The sequence below is a fragment of the Bos indicus x Bos taurus genome, chromosome 18 (assembly GCF_003369695.1).
Source record: "Bos indicus x Bos taurus breed Angus x Brahman F1 hybrid chromosome 18, Bos_hybrid_MaternalHap_v2.0, whole genome shotgun sequence".
Lineage (NCBI taxonomy): Eukaryota > Metazoa > Chordata > Mammalia > Artiodactyla > Bovidae > Bos > Bos indicus x Bos taurus.
Window position 1 is genome coordinate 8,334,446 of NC_040093.1, and position 18,147 is coordinate 8,352,592.

An 18,147-nucleotide genomic window follows, 5' to 3' on the forward strand; every position below is an offset into this window, starting at 1 on the left:
TGTTGCCACCCTCCTGGTTCCTGCTCCCATTAGCCTCAGAGAGGCATGGAGATGCTCCAAGGCGGGGGCAAGACTGGATCTAAGCTTTGAGGGTGGGGCACTTCAGTTCTCGGCTCCTTCAGGGCAAGCCCCCAGCAGGACCCAGGCTTCTTCTCTCCTTCTCACTCCTCCCTCTGGGAGGCCCTTCCCCCTCTGTCCCTGGACGCAAGGGCATCCCTAGAGAAAGCCCAGGATGGGCAGTGGGGACTTGGAAGCAGATGAAGAGGAGGGTGGATGTTATGAGCTGAATTGCGCTCCCTCGGCCTCCAAGTCCATACGTTGACGCCTTAACCCCCAGTGTCTCAGAATATACAACTGGAGATAGAATCTTTAAATAACTAATTCAGTTGAAATGAAGTCACAGGGCAGAGTCCCAGTCCAATATGACTGCTGTCCTTATGAAGGACACACACAGAAGAAAGACCAGCTGAAGACTCGAAGAGAAGATGGCCGTCTCCAAGTCAAGGAAAGAGACCTTGGAAGAAATCAACCCTACTGACACCTTGGCCTTGAACTTGCAGCCTCCAGAACAGTGAGGAAATACATCTCTGTTGTTTAAGCCACTCATTCTGTGTGGTTTTATCATGGCCGATTAAGCGGATCCAAAGACAGGGATAGCTAACATGTCACTCTCTCCAGGAAGCCCCTCCTGACTCTGCCAGGAGGAAGTGAACACCCTCTCCCCAGGGCCAGGCTGGGACATCTGTCTCAGCGTGTGGGGCGGAGCCTTTATGAACACTTCAGCATGCTTTTCCGTTTCTAAGGCTCTTCGTTTACCAAGCTGGGATCCCCCGAGGTCAGACACTATCTGATTTACCTATGTGTGTTCCCCCTCCCCCCTTCACAGCAGGGCACCTGCCACACACAAGGTCCCAGGGAGTGGAGGTCAAGAGGACAAACATGGCATCTCTATGTGACCAAAACAGAGAATCAGTTTCAAGGTGAAGGGAACAACAGTCAAGATCTGGGGCAGTTACACTGACTCATTGCACAGCTCCCATGCCTCTTACACTGCCAAAGATGCCACCATTGGCATCACCATGGCTGGGGTGGTGGTTTAGTCTCTAAGTCAAATTCAACTCTTGTAGTCCCATGGGCTATAGCCCGCCAGGCTCCTCTGTCCATGGAATTCTCCAGGCAAGAATACTGGGGTGGGTTGCCATTTCCTTTTCCAGGGGATCTTCCCAACACAGGGATTGAACCTGAGTCTTCTGCCTTGCAAGCAGATTCTTTACCACTGAGCCACCAGGGATCCTGAGTTTTTTTTCACAGCAGGTGTTACAAATGTATGTCATCCAACTGTGGGACAGAAGGGAAGATTGGGAAGCAGACAGAGATCTTAGGGGACAGGCTCCAGTGAGCCCATCAGGGAGGGTGAAGGGGTAGGGACAGAGACCAGCCTGGGATTGCCAGATATAGCCAAGAAAAATGCAAAGTGCTCAGTTAAAGGTGAATTTCAGATCTAAACAGTGAATAATTTTAGTAGAAGCGTATCTCATGCATGGGCTTCCCCGGTAGCTCAGCGGTAAAGAATCTGCCTGCAATGCAGGAGACATAAGAGACTCGGGGTTTGATCCCTGTGTTGGGAAGATCCTCTGGAGGAGGGCATGGCAACCCACTCCAGTGTTCTTGCCTGGGAAATCCCACGGACGGAGGAGCCTGGTGGGCCACAGTCCGTAGGGTCGCAAAGAGTCAGGCACGACTGAAGCGACTGAGCACGCACGCATGAATATCTCATGCTTATACTTCTGAGACATACTTATACTAAAGAAAAATATTATTTATCTGAAAGCCAATTTTAACTGGGCATTCTACCTTTTATCTGGCAAGACCAGCCCTGCACCACCACCACCCTCTGCCCCAGAAATCACCACGGTCACCCTGAAAGGGCTTACTGGGGACTTTCACTTCTGCTTCCCTAACGACTCAGGGTCAAATGGGAGAGCCCCTAGCTTACACCCACCCAAAGCCAGGCCCCAAGGTTAGACACATGTTCTCCAGCCCCTCCCCCAGAGATGACTGGGAAAGGCGACCAGCTCAGGGAGCCCAGACACCAGGTGAGCTCCCCAGAGTGAGTTCAAGTGGGTGCCAGGTGGTGGTGGGGAGAGTCCAGAAAAGGAAAAAGAGTCGTGCGGGTCTGTGCACCAGAAGCACATTTCATGCATCAGTCCCCCAGGGCTCAGCTTCCGCCTTCTGCCCTTACCCACTGCCCTTCAAAGCGTCTGGGGAATGAGTGTGTCCCAGGAAGGTCCAAGTGCCTGAGATGTTCCTGCCGCTGTTCTTGGCCATGCTGTGGGGCGGTGAGTGGATGGGGGTGTCCAGGAGGAGCCCGGGGGCTAGGGTGTTGGGGTCCGGGCTGGGCTTGCAGCTTGAACCTCTGTCTCCCCCATAGGGTCGCAGGCTCTGGACTCATTCAAGCTGCAGGTGCAGGAGTTCGTGATGGTGCAAGAAGGCCTGTGCATGGTCGTGCCCTGCTCCATCTTCTACCCCTCCAGAGGATGGAGTCCCACCACCCCAGCTTACGGCTTCTGGTTCAGAGACCAGACTCCCAAGCCCAGTCTGCCAGTGGCCACCAACAAGCCAGATCAGGACGTGGACACAAGCACCCAGGGCCGATTCCAGCTCCTTGGCGATCCCAGTGAGAGCTGCTCCTTGCTCATCAGAGAGGCACACCTGGAGGACAGCGCAGTGTACTTCTTCCGGTTCGAGAGAGGCGATTATGTGAAATATAATTTCATGGAATACAAGTTCTATTTGGAAGTGACAGGTATGGAACTGGCTGGAGCCGGAATGGGGCGCGGGGGTGGGGGGGACCCCCTCCCCCACCTTCTCATACTGGGGAGGGGCTGTAAAGAATGGACCATGTGTGACCCCCACTAGGGTACCCCCCAATCCGGGGCTGGCATCCCACCCTCTCTCGGTCCATCCCAGCCCTGACACAGAAGCCGGAGATCTACGTCCCTGAGATCCTGCAGCCCGGGCACCAGGTGACACTCTTCTGTGCATTTAACTGGATCTTTGACGAATGTCCTGTCCCTACTCTCTCCTGGATCGGGAACACCGTCTCCCCCAACGAGGCCAGCTCGAGAACTTCCTACTTCTCAGAGCTCACCTTCACACCCAGACCCCAGGACCACAACACTGAGCTCACCTGCAGAGTGGACTTCTCCAGAGAGGGTGTGAGCACGGAGAACACTGTCCGGCTTAGCGTGGCGTGTGAGTCTGGGGGCGGGAAGGACTGTGGCTCCAGGCTCGAGGGATGGGGAGGTGGAGAGAGGCAGCTGGGCGATGACCGACAGCTCTTGGCGGCCCTCGGGGAGGAAGGCGAGGAGTCTCGCGATGCTGGGCTCGGCCCTGGGAGGGGAACGCGGCTGACATATGGTCCTCTATCCGCAAGCGCATCTTGGGCACTCATGCGTCGCCTGTCTTCCCGGGGGACTGTCACACTTTCTTTTCCCTGAGGAAGTGCTCTCTGGCGGTGGGGAATGTATCATTCCTCTCCAAAGCCGGGCTTCCCTGACAGCTCAGCTGGTAAAGAATCCACCTGCAATGCAGGAGACCCCGGTTGGACGGTTGGATTCCTGGGTCCGGAGGATCCGCTGGAGAAGGGATAGATAGGCTAACCACACCAATATTCTTCGGCTTCCCTTGTGGCTCAGCTGGGATAGAATCCGCCTGCGATGCGGGAGTCCTGGGTTTGATCCCTGGGTTGGGAAGATTCTCCAGAGAAGGGAAAGGCTACCCACTCCAGTATTGTGGCCTGGAGAATTCCACGGACTGTATAGTCCATGGGATTGCAAAGAGTCGGACACGACTGAGCAACTTTCACTTTCCCCAAAGCCAACTCCCAATCCTGTTAACAGATGCCCCCAAAGACCTGGTTATCAGCATCTCCTACACCGATGAGCCAGGTACTTGGGGGTGTCAGGAGGGCAGGGGGAGTGGCGTTTCCCACTGCGGTCCTTCTCTTGCTGTCTCTCTTTCTCTCTCTGCAGCTCTGGAGCCCAGGGGAGACAGCCCACACCTGGAAGTCCAGAAAGGCCAGTCCCTGCGGCTGCTCTGTACCGCGGACAGTTTGCCGCTGGCCACGCTGAGCTGGACCCTGCAGGACAGAGTCCTCTCTTGGTCCCACCCCTTGGGCTCCACAGCTCTGGAGCTGGCGCTGCCCAGGGTGAAGGCCGAGGACGCGGGTCGCTATACCTGCCGGGCTGAGAACAGGCTTGGCTTCTTGAGCCGCAGCCTGGACCTCTCAGTGCAGTGTGAGTGTGACTGGTAGGGGCCTGGGTTGGGGGGCTGGGGAGGAGGCAAGGGGGCTGGGGGCAGAGTCCTAGAGCTCCACGGGGACCTGGAACCCCAGGCCAACGGAACCAAAGATTCTGCTTCTAGCTCTAATGGGAGGAGTGGGGTGGGGGGTGAGTGGAGGGGGCGGGATTTTCCCCACACCACCAAGCAATTCTCCCACATCAGCGGGCTGTCCTACAGCTCAACTCGGTTCTGATCCTGTCTACCTGGAGAGAGCGTCTGTCAGATCCCCGCAGGTTAAGGGATGGGGCCCACCAGGCTGGCCCCACCCCCACCTCAGCTGCCAATGACAAGTCCAGGGTGTCACCTGTGCTTCCGACCCACCAGTAATAGATTGCAGGGTCCCATGATCTCCTCCTTGGGTTCCATGAATTTGCTTGAGCTGCCCAGAGAAATAGTTTGCTCACTAGATTACCAGTTTATTATAACAGACTCTAACTCACCAACAGCCAGATGAAAGCGATGCTTAGGGCAAGGTATGGGGAAGCGGCACCTACCTTCCATGCCCTCTTCCTGGGCACCATGTTCCCCAAATCTCCATCTGTTCACCCATTTGGGGAGGTGGTTACGGAGGCTTCGTTACATATGCATGTGTGTGTGCTCAGTCGCATCTGACTCTTTGCGACCCCATGGACAGTAACTGGCCAGGCTCCTCTGTCCCTGGGATTTCTCAGGCAAGAATACTAGGGTGAGTTGCCACTTTCTCCTCCAGGGGATCTTCCCGACCCAGGGATCGAACTTGGGTCTCCTGCATTAGCAGACAGATTCTTTACCACTGAGTCACCTGGGAAGCCCTTGTTACATAGTCACTTTTGATTAAATCAGCCATTCGTGATTAAACTCAATCTCCAGTCCCCTTTCTTTCCCCTCCTCAGAGGTCAGGGGGTGGGACTGGAAGTTTCAACCCTCAAATCAAGTGGTCGGTTCCCCAGGCAACAAGCCCTCAGCCTCTGGCACTTCCAAAAGTCACTTCAATAATGGTATACTCAGGGATGGTGGAAAGGGGTTTGTTATAAATAACAAGGCACCTTTATTATGCTTACCATCCAGGAAATCCAGGAGTTTTAGAAGCTCTGTGTGTGGAGTAGGGACGAAGACCAGAGACCTATTTCTGTTACGTAGCACTGTATCTTAGGGACCGGCCCTTCTTACCAGTCAGTTCCCTTGGGTTCCTCTTCGGAGAATCACTCAGAGGGTGATTCAACCCTCCTCCCCCTCCGAGCCCTTCATCCCTGGGGACGTTCACTTGGCCCAGAAGGAAACCCCTGCCTTGTTTACAGCCAAGCGCCCCGTCTCTGTTTCAGATGCCCCGGAGAACCTGAAAGTGATGGTCTCGCAAGCAAACCGCACAGGTAGGGAAGGGCATCAGAGGAGCCAGGCTTCTGGGTCCCACACTGCGGCACGGACGTCTGGCATATCAGCAGGCAGGAGGGTTCCTGTGCCCTCCTCCTCTCTTCATCCATCCTGCCTCTTCTCCCCCTAGCCCTGGAAAACCTGGAGAGTGGCGCATCTCTTCGGGTCCTGGAGGGCCAAAGCCTGCGTCTCCTCTGTGTCGCTCACAGCAACCCCCCTGCCCAGCTGAGCTGGGCCCGACTGGGACGGACTGTGAGCCCCTCCCAGCCCTCAGATCCCGGGGTCCTGGAGCTGCCTCAGATACAAACAGAGCAGGAAGGGGAGTTCACCTGCCGGGCTCAGAACCCGCTGGGCTCCCAAAATAACTCCCTGAGCCTCTTCGTGGTCTGTGAGTGTGGGGTCTCCTGGGGACAGGAGGCCGGGGTTCCAGGGAGGGGAGGGGCACCCCTGATCCCTCCCATCTCTCCCCACAGCGCCCCCGCAGCTGCTGGGCCCCTCCTGCTCCCAGGAGGACGAGGGTCTGCGCTGCAGCTGCTCCTCCAGAGCCCGGCCGGCCCCCTCCCTGCGCTGGCGGCTCGGGGAGAGGCTGCTGGAGGGGGAGCTCAGCAACGCCTCCTTTGAGGTCGCCTCCAGCTCCGCCGGGCCCTGGGCCAACAGTTCGCTGAGCCTCCGCGAGGGGCTCAGCTCCGGCCTCAGACTCAGCTGCGAGGCCCTGAACGGCCACGGGGCCCAGAGCGGGTCTGTCCTGCTGCTGCCAGGTCAGGGGTCAACTGGACACCCCGTGGAGGCGGGGGCTGAGAGGGACCGGGACTGGGTCTTGTGGTTGGATCAGGAGCTGGGGGAGGGCGGGGACACGCCGGCGCGTTAGCCCCTCAGTCCCGTCCAACTCTGCAACCCCATGGAATGTATAGCCCACCAGGCTCGTCTGTCCATGGGATTCTCCAGGCACGAATACTGGAGTGGGTTGCCATTTCTCCAGGGGATCTTCCCTACCCAGAGATCGAACCCAGGTCTCCAGCATTGCAGGCGGATTCTTTACCGTCTGAGCCACCAGGGAAGCCCCTTGGGATGCAGAGGGGAAATTTAAATCGGAAAGCCTGATATCTGGGCTTGGGGTGTAGTGGAATTTCCAAGAAGTCGATGGGAAGGGGCTGCAGGGGAAAACCTCTGGCATGGGAGCCGGAAGACTGAGCGCCTAGTGGCGGGCGGACGTGAGGACCCACGTTAATGGGACGGGCTCAGAGACGGCTGACCTTTTCCGTGCAGACGAGAAGGGACTCGCCTCCGGGGCTTTCGCCAGCGGAATCTCTCTAGGGATTGGCGTCACCACCCTCCTCTTCCTCTGCTTCATCTTTATCTTGTGAGTTAGGAGCGGGGGTGTGTGGGGGTGGGGCAGCGAGGGATGGGGCGTGGAATCTGGGGGCACCCCGGGAAAGGAGGCGGGACCCGGGCGCACACCAAGGCGGCGGTGGGGTGTTTCCTCAGAGTGAGGACTCTGAGGAAGAAGTGGACCCAGGCAAAGGTCCCGGCGCCGGCCCCGGCCCCGGCCCCCGGAGAGGCTCCGCGGTCCAGGTTCTCACGCAGGAGCACGATCCTGGATTACATCAACGTGATCCCTAAGGCCGGCCCCCTGGTGAGTGCTCCCAACCCGCTGCCTCTTGGTCCCCTTCTCTGACTCCTGTATGCGCTCCTCTTCAGCCCCGTCCCCGATTTTCCTCACAGTGGAAAAGGCCCGGGTATTGGATTCAAACCCTGATTCTGACACATAGCTTCTAGGAGACCTTGACCATATCCCTCCTTCCTGCTGAGCCTCTGTTGCTTCCTCCTTGAGAGCCGGTTTGAGGATTACAGCACCTGTTATTGCTTAATAGATGGCAGCTATTTCACCATCACGGCTACCAACGACATGACTATGTATAATTAATGATGCCACAATGATTAATATCACTGAGGGTCCGTATGTCCTAGTAATGATTAAGGGCAGGGCTTTGAAGTCAGGCTGTGGGGTTCCTTCCTGCTTTCCATGCTGTGTATTCTGGGATGAGTCACTTAACTTCTCTGTACCTCGATTTAACTGTTAAAAAGGGGATAATAGTAGTACAGACCATGTAGGCTCATTCTGGGTATTTGATAGGCTCATTTTCTACCCATAAAACATTGAGTACCAGGCACCTAATAAGTGTTGGGTTAAATGCTGGATATTTTCAGGAGTGAACATGTAGATGCTGATGACTCCAAAATTTACATTTCCCAGACTCATTCCTCAACTCTAGACTCACAGCCAACTCTCTAAGCTGCATCTCTATTAGGATGTCTAACAGTCATCTCAAACTTTGCCTGTCCAAAATCAAACTTGTGACTAAGTACCACTTAAATCCCTTCTCCTCCACCCTCTGCATCTCAGCAAAGAGCCCACATTGGCCCAACTGCTCAAGCCTCCAGCCTTAAAGTCACTTCTTACTCTTCTCTTTTTTATCCTCCCACAATCAATCCATCAGCACATCTCTTCCCAAATCCATCCAAACCACTTCTCCCCACTTCGGTTGGATAGAGCTTAGAGACCAAGAAAAAAAAAAAAAAGCCAATTTCAAATGATCACCTACACGGGATCCCCTGTGTAAAACACTCCCCAATGTTACGATTGTAGAGATAGAGGACAGGTTAGTAGTTGTGAGGGCTCCGGGATGGGAGGAGATGAGAAGGGAGGTTATGGATATGGGAGGGAGATGTATGTGTTGATGGAGCCCTTCTGTGTTTTGTGGTGGTCCTCACACCAATCTACCTGCATTAGTCAGTTCACTAGGGCGGCCATAGCAAAGAGCCACAGGATGGAGGCTTAAACAACAGACTTCTGTTTACAGTTTGTTCCTGTCCCGAGACAAGAGGCGAGCTCAGGGAGGGCAGAGTCTTTGTTTCACTGCCTAATGTAACTCCAGTTCCTTACTTAGTACCTGGCACTTACTGGGCAGGCGCTCAAGTATTTGTTGAATGAAGGAAGGCAGGATGGTCAGTTTTTTCCCCCCTCTTATGCTCAGAAACAGAAAGCCAAACCAAGCAGTCCTTCCCAGCCTCCTCCTGCAGATGGTCACTCCCTGGAAGCCAGAAAGAATCAGAAGGAGCTCCATCCCGTCTCCCACAACTGTCCAGGACCCAAGTCATCCCTACAAGCCTCAGAAGCAGAGAACAACCAAGAGGAGCTCCATTACGCTGTCCTCAACTTCCCAGGCCTTAGACCATGGGAGACCCAAAGACCCGAGGGCACGCACCCAGAGTACGCTGAAATCCAGTTCCACTGAGGGTCTGCTGGGCCACAGGACTCGGATGCAAGCCAGGGAGAGAGGCAGAGCAATTGGGATGAGAACAGAGTGTGGTCTGTCTCTCTCTCTTTTTAATCCTCCGAGGATGGGTCATCCCATCCCAGACCCTGGAGCAGCTTGATGAATGTCTCCAGAGTTGTTCAGTTGCTCAGTCGTGTCCGACTCTTTGCGACCCCGTGAACTGTAGCCCTCCAGGCTTCCTTGTCCTTCACCATCTCCTGGAGTTTTCTCGGACTCATGTCCATTGAGTCGGTGATGCCATCCAATCATCTCATCCTCTGTTGCCCCCTTCTCCTCCTGCCCTCATTTCTCCAAATACACTCTTCTGAGCAAGGAAAAGCTTTTTCTCGGAGAAACCCAGGCCCCGGCCCAGCTGATTACTCACAGTCTCAGTTTCTCAACGGTTGGGGGAGCCTTTAGAGAGGATGAAGCATGCCTGTTTGTGAGGTCACCCAGACAACCTCACGGGTCAAGCTGTCAGCTTTGATGGCACCTGTGAGCCGAGAGTGTTTTTTACATTTTAAATGGTTCGGGGGAAAAAAAAATCAAAAGAAGGATGTTTTATGATGCATGGAAATGACTTGAGATTCAAATTTCAGTGTCCCTAATTAAAGCTTTATTGAAGCGCAGTCATGCCCATTTTTTTTTCTGTATTGCCTATGACTGATTTCAGGAAGAATGGAGTTGTTGCCTTGCTAAGCCTAAGAAAGCTAGCCTTCAGTTAGGAAAAGTTTGTTGTTGTTGTTTAGTAGCTTTCCTGGTTCTTCTGCTTCTTCTTTTGGAATGGTAGGCACCTTTAAACAAATATTTAAAAAATTACAGTATAGTTGGTTTACAATGTTGTGTTAGTTTCAGGTGTAGATCACAGTGATTCAGTCATATATATATATATATATGGAAAAGAATATGAAAAAGGATACATATATGTATGAGTCACTTTGTTGTACAGCAGAAATTAAACACAACATTATAAATGAACTATATTTGAATAAAATTAAAAAAAGACTTTCTAAAGACAATAAGAGGACTTGGAGTAACTAAACTTTTACATGAAATCTATAAGGTCAAGTTCATATAGACCTTCAAGTAAGCATGATTATAACCTATATAAAATAAACTCCTCCAACATAGAGTATGATTCTGGTGTTAAGTTTTTAGTGAATTTTCAATAAATAACTGATGAAAACTTTTTTAAAAAAGGTTATTATGACAAAGAGGCAGCACAAGAGAATTTGGAGGAATGATAAAAACACCCTGGATCTTGTTAGCAGTGACAGTTACACAGCTCTATACATCTGTCAAAACTCGGAACTGCACACCAAAAAGAGTGAATTTTACTGTACTTGAAAGAAGGTAAATAATACAAATGCAAAATATTTTGAGCACTTTTTAAAAGATTGTGAGAATTTAAATGATTTAATGCAAGTATCTCAGTGATCTCCCTTTCTGGGGCCCTTCACCTCCAGACTCCCACTGCCATTTTAGCGGACTTTTCTAGCAAACCCTGACTACCAAGCACTCTAAAAAGCAATCATGGAGATTTATCTGGTGGTCCAGTGGCTAAACCTCCACCCTCCCAATGCAAGGGGCCTAGGTTCCATCCCTGGTCAGAGAACTAGAACCCATATGCTGCACCAAAGATCCCAAACACCACAACTAAGACCCAGCACAGCCAAATAATTTTTTAAAATAACAATATTTAAAAATCTTAGGGGGCAAAAAAGCAATCATGAGAGCCACGTAAACCCAGGGGCACTCATTCCAGCACAGACTTCAGCCCACAAATCTGAACTTTTAAACTCAGTCTCCAGTAACCTCTTGCCAAAGCATCCCGACCATTTCTGAGAATAGTGGAAAACCCCAAGACCGGAAGGGCTCTTAAGCTGGAGGTGTTGAACGAGTGGGTAAGGCTCAAGGGAGAGAAGAAGGCACCCAAGGGTCTCCTGCAGGGAAGGGGACTGAAGGAATTTAAGGGAATCCTTGAGTCCTGTGGGCCAGAAGTCTCTGAAGATCGAATCTTGGGACTTTGACAGTCGGAGGCCTCTAGGGGGCAGTAGAAGGAAGAGATTCGTCCTAAGACTGGAAGCGTGCTTAGTTGCCCAGTCCTGTCCGACTCTTTGCGACCCCAAGCACTAGCCCGCCATGCTCCACTATCCAAGGGATTTTTCAGGCAAGAATACTGGAGTGGGTTGCCAGTTCCTCCTCCAGGGGATCTTCTGGAGCCAGGGATTGAATCCATGGCTCCTGTGTTGGCAAGTGTGCTAACCCACTTGAGCCATCAGGAAAGTCCAATGAGCTTCTCTAGAAGACCAAGACTCCCCTCAGCCTGAAGACCCCTCTCTCTTTCTAGCTTCGCTCAGCATCTCCTGGTCTAGGCTGCCACCGCGCCGAGAAGCAGACAAGAGACACCGCTAAAGACTAGGGAAAAACTTTCAGTTACAGCCCTGGCGCTGAAAGGAAACAGCCAATCAGAGGGCGAGAGAGAGACTTGTGCTCAGAAACGTAGCCAATCAAAGAATGAGGGTGCTACCCTCCTGGGGTGCTAGCCTCGCACTGCTTCCGAGCCCCACCTGGATCTGACAGCTGGAGGGAGCGGGCCCGGAAGCAATGCGAGTTCACCCGCCAATCAGAGCTGAGGATGGCGCCTCGCGCTGTCCTATGCAACCAGGAGTGGACGGAGCTCAAGCCGATGACTGCCCTTTCCCCCAACAAATCGGAAACGTCCTTCCCACCCGATGCAGGAGTTGATTGGTCACTTTTCAGAACTTGCCTGTCAATTTTGGAAGCTGGGCGAAGCGCATTTCCTTAGAAACTCAAAAGCCCGCCTCCGCCCTCCTAGCTCCGGGGGAGGGCCTTAAAGGGCCAGATACTTGGTAAGATTGCCGGGAGAACTATCAATAACCTCAGATATGCAGATGACACCACCCTTATGGCAGAAACTGAAGAAGAACTGAAGAGCCTCTTGATGAAAGTGAAAGAGGAGAGTGAAAAAGTTGGCTTAAAGCTCAACATTCAGAAAACTAAGATCATGGCATCTGGTCCCATCACTTCATGGCAAATAGATGGAGAAACAGTGGAAACAGTGGTAGACTTTATTTTCTTGGGCTCCAAAATCACTGCAGATGGTGATTGCAGCCATGAAATTAGAAGACGCTTACTCCTTGGGAGAGACGTTATGACCAAACTGCTGCTGCTGCGGCTAAGTCACTTCAGTCGTGTCCGACTCTCTGCGACCCCATAGACGGCAGCCCACCAGGCTCCCCCGTCCCTGGGATTCTCCAGGCAAGAACACTGGAGTGGGTTGCCATTTCCTTCTCCAATGCATGAAAGGGAAAAGTGAAAGTGAAGTCGCTCAGTCGTGTCCAAGTCTTCTGGACCCCATGGACTGCAGCCTACCAGGCTCCTCCGTCCATGGAATTTTCCAGGCAAGAGTACAAAGCAGAGACATTACTTTGCCAACAAAGGTCCGTCTAGTCAAGGCAATGGTTTTTCCAGTAGTCATGTATGGATGTGACAGTTGGACTATAAAGAAAGCTCAGAGCCGAAGAATTGACGCTTTTGAACTATGGTGTTGGAGAACTCTTGAGAGTCCCTTGGACTGCAAGGAGATCCAACCAGTCAATCCTAAAGGAAATTAGTCCTGAATATTCATTGGAAGGATTGATATTGAAGCTGAAACTCCAATACTTTGGCCACCTGATGTGAAGAGCTGACTCATTTGAAAAGACCCTGATGCTGGCAAAGATTGAAGGCGGGAGGAGAAGTGGACGACAGAGGATGAGATGGTTGGATGGCATCACTGACTCAGTGGACATGAGTTTGAGTAAACTCCAGGAGTTGGTGGTGGACAAGGAGGCCTGGCGTGCTGTGGTTCATGGGGTCACGAAGAGTTGGAAACAACTGAGCGAATGAACTGACTAACTTGATAAGTGACAAGGTCGGACCCTGATCGCAGAAATAGGAGGACCCGTTACGGAACAAAACTAGAAGCAGTGCCGTTATGCTGGGATTGAGTTTTATGTTGCAAAAAAAAACAGACTTAGCCTGTTCTAGGGCAAGAGCTAGTAAGAAGCAGAGTGAGAATTCAAACCATCATTTCGGAGCCCTGTTCAACAAAAGCTTCTTCTTTGGGATAGACAGTAACCGGATTAATGAGACCTGAATGCTAATCATAGCTGCCAGAAAAGAAACCCAGGTTTCTTGATAAAATCTTTTTGATTCCAGCCACTTGGCCTTTGCTCGCACCATTTTTTCTACATCCATTCACCCCAGACCTAGCCCAAAGGCCCCTCCTGTAAAAACAAGCAAACAAAAAACCCTCTCCTACCTTCTTCTCCAGCCTCTAGCGAGCGAGCAACTGTTTTCCTGGCCCCCGACTTGACCCTCCACCTCCTGGCCTCCAGGCTACATTTAACCCACTTCCGGCTCTCACTGTCCTGTCCCTGCCAGTGTCCCAGCTTCCATCGCCCCAGAATGCTACCATGGATTTCATCCCCCCAAACCTTGAGAGCCCTTGAAGAGCAGCTATTGGTTCTGCATCTACTCTGAGTCCCCAGCATGGTGTAGAGTTAGCTCAAGAGAACTCGGAAAGTGAGTTACTCTCCGATTTCTCATCCTTATAGTGGGATGTTGTGAGCTTTTATAAGAAAATTCATATTGAAAGCCACTCAGGTTGAAAACTTTGCATCATCCTTGATTCCCCATTCCTCACCTCCAGCAGCCCTACAGCAAATCCTGATGGTTCTCCTTCCAAAATACATTGTAAATACACTCACATCTTCCCCTTCCCATTAACCGCACCCTCCTTGGGGTCATCACCACCCTTGCCTAGAGGATAACAGCATTCTCCCTAGGCTTCCTGCTTCCAGTCTTATGCCCCACCACAATCTACTCCCCAAACTGCAGGCATAGAGCTCTTCTTAAAACATAAATTATGTCACACCTCTGCCTGCACAAGTTCAAAGTCATCTCAATGTTCCAGAATTAAATTTTAAAAATTCCATAGTCTTCAATGCAGCCTATAAGGTATTATACAATTTAGCTTCTACTTGTGTCTCCATTAAAAGCAGACTCTGGAGGTAGGGTTCAAATCCCAGTTGTGCTATTTACCTGCTCTGTGACCTTGAGTAACTTACTTAGCCTCTCTGAGGCCCAGTTTGAACCTCTGTGAAATGAAGACTAATAAGTTGGAATTATTAATTAAAAGAGACCTGTGTTATTACTTCCCTGGTAGCAGCAGCTCGGACAGTAAAGCGTCTACCTACAATGCGGGAGACCCAGGCTCAATCCCAGGATTGGGAAGATCCTCTGGAGAAGGAAATGGCAACCTACTCCAGTACTCTCGCCTGGAAAATCCCATGGACAGAGGAGCGTGGTAGGCTACCGTCCATGGGGTCGCAGAGTTGGACATGACTGAGCGACTTCACTTTCACTTTCTGTTTTATTAAAAGGAAAAAACCTCCAAGCTGTCAAAGTTGTGAAAAACAAGGAAAGACAGAAATGGCTGCAGATCAGAGGCGACTGAGATGTGATGATTCAGTGAGACCCTGCACTGGATTCTGAACAGTAAAAAAAGAGATGTTCGTGTAAAAACTGGGGAAATCCAAATCAAGTCTGGAGTTTTAGTTAAGAGTCATGTAAGGGAATTTCCCTTGTGGTCCAGTGGCTAGGACTCTGAACTCCCAATGCAGGGGACCCTGGTTCGATCCCTGGTCAGGGAACTAGATCCCTAAGACCCAGCGCAGTCAAATAAATAACTAAAATAAATACTTTTTTAAGAGCTATGCTGATTTCTTAGCTGTAACAAATGTTCCACGACCACGTAAGGAAATAACAAGAGTGGAAGCAGGGTGAGTTACAAAGTTATCTTTGTAACTTTTCTGTAAATGTGAAGGTATTCCCAAATTTTAAAAAATGTTTTTTGAAAAATAGACCTGTTCATCTCCTAGCTTATTGCTTCCCAGTCCCTCAATCACTGTTTGTTTCACCCTGAAGGACCTCTGCACCTGCTGGTCTCTCTACCATCCCACAAGTAGTCTTCTCTAACCATCTTATCTAAAATAATCCCCTGTGCCTTCGTATCCCTTGTCCTGTCTTTACACTTCCAAAGCCCTCTTTCATGTACGAAATGTACCATCTGTGCCTTGTGTGTTGCTCGCCCAGCATGTAAGTTTCATAAGCGTGCATCTGTTTTGTCGGGCGCCCAACCTGGCGCCTAGAGTATAGCAGGCACTGAATAATATTTCTTAGATAAATAGATACAAGAATCCCATTGCTTCTCAATAAAATACTACCATGGTCACCAGCAATAACAATAAGAAAGGCTCATTGGTTGAGATGAATTTTAGTCCGGATCGCGTGTTGACTACTTTACACATGCGATATAGCCTTTAAACCTCACGAGATCCTAGAAGGTAGTATTAACTCCGTTTCTCAAAAAACAGCGACTAGAAGGGTTTATGATCACACAGTAAGTCAGAGACAGAGCTTAGAACGAAATCCAGCCTCGAAGATTCGCAGTCCAGCTACTAACCCCTCTGCCCCTGGGAACATCCAATGTTCAGATTCCCTTAAATGCCCCTTTAGTCCTAGAGAACACCATTGGCCCCACCCCAACTCCCTCCAGGACGCGGTCCAGGAATACAGATGAAGAGGAGGCTAGAGTCTTCTAGACCTGAGGAAGGAAGGGGCTGGGGCCTGCACTTGGGAGGTGGGAACTGAGACCTGAGAGACGTGCGGTTGGAAGCATCTAGAACCGGCAGAATCCAAACCTCGCACGCTTCCGCGCTGCTCAGCACTACCCGCGCGACCGGCCCCCGCCCGCCCGCAAGTCACGCCCGCACGCCTCGCCCCCGCACGCCCCGCAAGCCGCGACCCCGCACGCCCGCACGCCTCGCCCGCACGCCCGCAAGCCACGCCCCTTCCCAACAAAGTCCCGTCCACCTTCTCCCAGACCCTTCCCCTTTCTCTGAGCGCTGGAGAAATCGAGGTGAAGGTGCTAGAAAAGGCTTGAAACACCCTCGTAAAGATGGAACAGCGAAAGGAAGAGACTGGGCCTGAGGGGTGAGAGACACGAGACTCCCCGCGGGAAGGACAGTGACCCAGAATGAGGAGGGACAGAGAAAATCGGAGAGAGAGTTGAGCAGACCCAGAGAGGGTACCGGGAGCGGGGCGGGGGCGGGGGAAGCCTATGGTATCATCTCACACAAACAGAATCTTTGAGGATCTTAGCGACAGAGCTGAGCGAGATTACTGATAAATAGGGAGAGAGCTAGAAGCAGATATTAATGGAAGAAAGAGAAGTTTCTAGCGGGAACCAGGAGAATTGAAGATACTAATAATTGTCTGGAGAAATAATAAGAATAATTGACCCCAGATATTGAACACTTCCCAGACCCAGCCCTTTCAGAGGCACCTTTGATACCACCAGAAGTTCTCTCTTGGTATGAAAACTTAAGTTTCGGAAGCGGGAAATGTTTCTCCCAGACACATGGGTGAGGAGGGCAGCCTGGAATGGGAACCATGCTCGATGGGACGCTGAAGCTCCAGCTGAGCGATCCGCCTGTCTGTAAAGAGAGAGAGGAAGGAACAGAGAAAGAGAGAAAGTAAGGGGCCAGAAGTCAGAGGCAAACCGTCCTGAGGGTGAGAAATGAAAGCCTGGGAGAAGTCAGGAAGCAGCGAGGCTGCGGAAAGGAAAGGCATGTGTAGACCGGGGACATCCCCCGCCTGACCTGTCCTCTTGTCGTTCTAGGAACAATCTGCCATCCCCCGGGACTGGGTCGTGGCCGCCTCCATCTTTCCCAGCTCTGCCCACTTCTTTCCTGGGTACCCCAGATCCAGCCCACCTGGGGCTCCCCAAGAGCCTGGCCTCTGTGACCGTCCCCGTCCGCCTGGATGCCCTCTCCTACCTCCTGCATAGCGCCCTGATGGGGGCCTACTCGCTTCAGCAGTCCTTGCCCTCCTGCCCCTGTGTCCCCCAGGCATGCTGCACCCAGCCGGGCACTGCCAAGAGGCCACCCAAGGGACGCGGGGGCTGGGACCTCCCGCGCAGGCCAGGCCGGGGCCACCGGAGATGGGGACTTGGGAGGGCTCAACAGGCAGAGAGGGGCTGGGCCAGGGGCCGTGGGGCTGGCCCCAAGACCCCGCCGGTGACGCCACCATTACCAGCACCTCCTGCTGAGGATGGGAAGAAGGACACCCAGGGTCCGGAGCCACCCGTGGAGCCGCCACCTGCTGAGGACTGGGAGGCCGAGTACCAGGACCCTGAGGATCCCGCAATCCCAGATTCTGGAGAGAGCCTTGGAGGTCACCAGGAGAGTTTTCTTGGAGCCCGGGGTGACCCCAGCCCTGCTAGAGAATACCCAGGGAACATCGCACTCCCATCCCTCTTCCCTGAAAACCACAGCCTCAGGAGGGGCTCCTGCGAGTCAGCTGGTGACACCGGGACCTGACTTCGGATCCCAAGCCAGGGAAACAACCCTGAACCTCATGCCCAAACCCAAGCCCTTTCCCATCTCTGACAGTATCCCTAACTACAGTGCCAACCTGCACTTCTCTCCCAACCCCCCCGGGGCTCCCCCGGACATCTCCAGCCCCCTTCCTAACCCCAGAGCCATTCTCGCCAGCCCCACCCCATGGCCCCAGCCATTCATCCCCCTTCCTGCTCCCATCTCTGCCCTGACCCACCCTCGTAGTCTCATTCCCAGCTCCCTCATCCCCTTCTTCCTAAAGGCCAGCCCGACCCAGTCATCCTTCATTTCACTGAAGCTCCAGCCCCCAACGCAGCCGTGTCCTCAACCCCAGCCAGCGCCGCCTCATCCTCAACCCCCTTCCTGTCCCAGCCCCCAAGTGACATGCTCTGTGACCCCACTTGCAGAAAACCCTGTTGTCCCAACATATCCAGGCACCTGCGGCTCCCACCCCATTTTCTGCCCTCGGGAGAGGGGGACTGGCTTGCACAATAAATGGCTGAGTGTCCCTATGTCTTGTGTCTGTGTGTGCTTACGCAGCTCGGGCTAACCCAGTGGGTGCCGGGAGCCAGGCCTGTGAAAGGCTGCCAGGGTGGCTGGGAGGGTCACGGAGAGAGGCCAGTGGGGCCAGGGGCTGCGGAGAGGCAGGGCCTGGATTCCTGCCTCAG

At 52.6% G+C, this 18,147-nt stretch overlaps 2 protein-coding genes and 1 non-coding gene across 8 annotated transcripts; all 3 read left to right on the top strand.

The window, feature by feature from the left end:
• The first annotated feature begins 1,712 nt into the window (after positions 1-1,712).
• On the top strand, positions 1,713-9,640 carry LOC113876114 (sialic acid-binding Ig-like lectin 10). Of its 6 annotated transcripts, none has more exons than XM_027514970.1 (11): positions 1,720-2,096; positions 2,259-2,339; positions 2,432-2,806; positions 2,971-3,255; positions 3,903-4,298; positions 5,646-5,693; positions 5,825-6,082; positions 6,168-6,452; positions 6,961-7,054; positions 7,180-7,327; positions 8,730-9,640. In XM_027514970.1, exons 2-11 carry the CDS (start codon positions 2,303-2,305, stop codon positions 8,988-8,990), a joined length of 2,187 nt encoding a protein of 728 aa, XP_027370771.1. In that variant the 5' UTR covers positions 1,720-2,096; positions 2,259-2,302; the 3' UTR covers positions 8,991-9,640. The 6 variants fall into 6 exon arrangements, with proteins under 6 accessions (XP_027370768.1, XP_027370766.1, XP_027370771.1 ...); XM_027514971.1 differs by having other exon boundaries at positions 1,721-2,339; positions 3,903-3,950; positions 4,035-4,298; XM_027514969.1 differs by lacking the exon at positions 2,259-2,339 and having other exon boundaries at positions 1,721-2,096; positions 3,903-3,950; positions 4,035-4,298.
• A 5,018-nt stretch (positions 9,641-14,658) lies between these two features.
• Positions 14,659-14,731, top strand: TRNAG-CCC. Its single transcript has one exon. It is a non-coding gene; the product is annotated as a tRNA-Gly (tRNA).
• Positions 14,732-15,916: 1,185 nt separating this feature from the next.
• On the top strand, positions 15,917-17,991 carry C18H19orf84 (chromosome 18 C19orf84 homolog). The gene is made up of 2 exons (XM_027514972.1): positions 15,917-16,073; positions 16,762-17,991. Exons 1-2 carry the CDS (start codon positions 16,039-16,041, stop codon positions 17,459-17,461), a joined length of 735 nt encoding a protein of 244 aa, XP_027370773.1. The 5' UTR covers positions 15,917-16,038; the 3' UTR covers positions 17,462-17,991.
• Positions 17,992-18,147: the final 156 nt, after the last annotated feature.

Coding starts and splice junctions, on each gene's coding strand:
- C18H19orf84 (XM_027514972.1), top strand. CDS start 16,039: ATGGAACAGCGAAAGGAAGAGACTGGGCCTGAGGG. Junction 16,074..16,761: donor GAAGAGACTGGGCCTGAGGG/GTGAGAGACACG, acceptor TTGTCGTTCTAG/GAACAATCTGCCATCCCCCG.
- LOC113876114 (XM_027514965.1), top strand. CDS start 1,976: ATGGGAGAGCCCCTAGCTTACACCCACCCAAAGCCAGGCCCCAAGGTT. Junction 3,256..3,902: donor TGTCCGGCTTAGCGTGGCGT/GTGAGTCTGGGG, acceptor TCCTGTTAACAG/ATGCCCCCAAAGACCTGGTT. Junction 5,694..5,824: donor CTCGCAAGCAAACCGCACAG/GTAGGGAAGGGC, acceptor TTCTCCCCCTAG/CCCTGGAAAACCTGGAGAGT.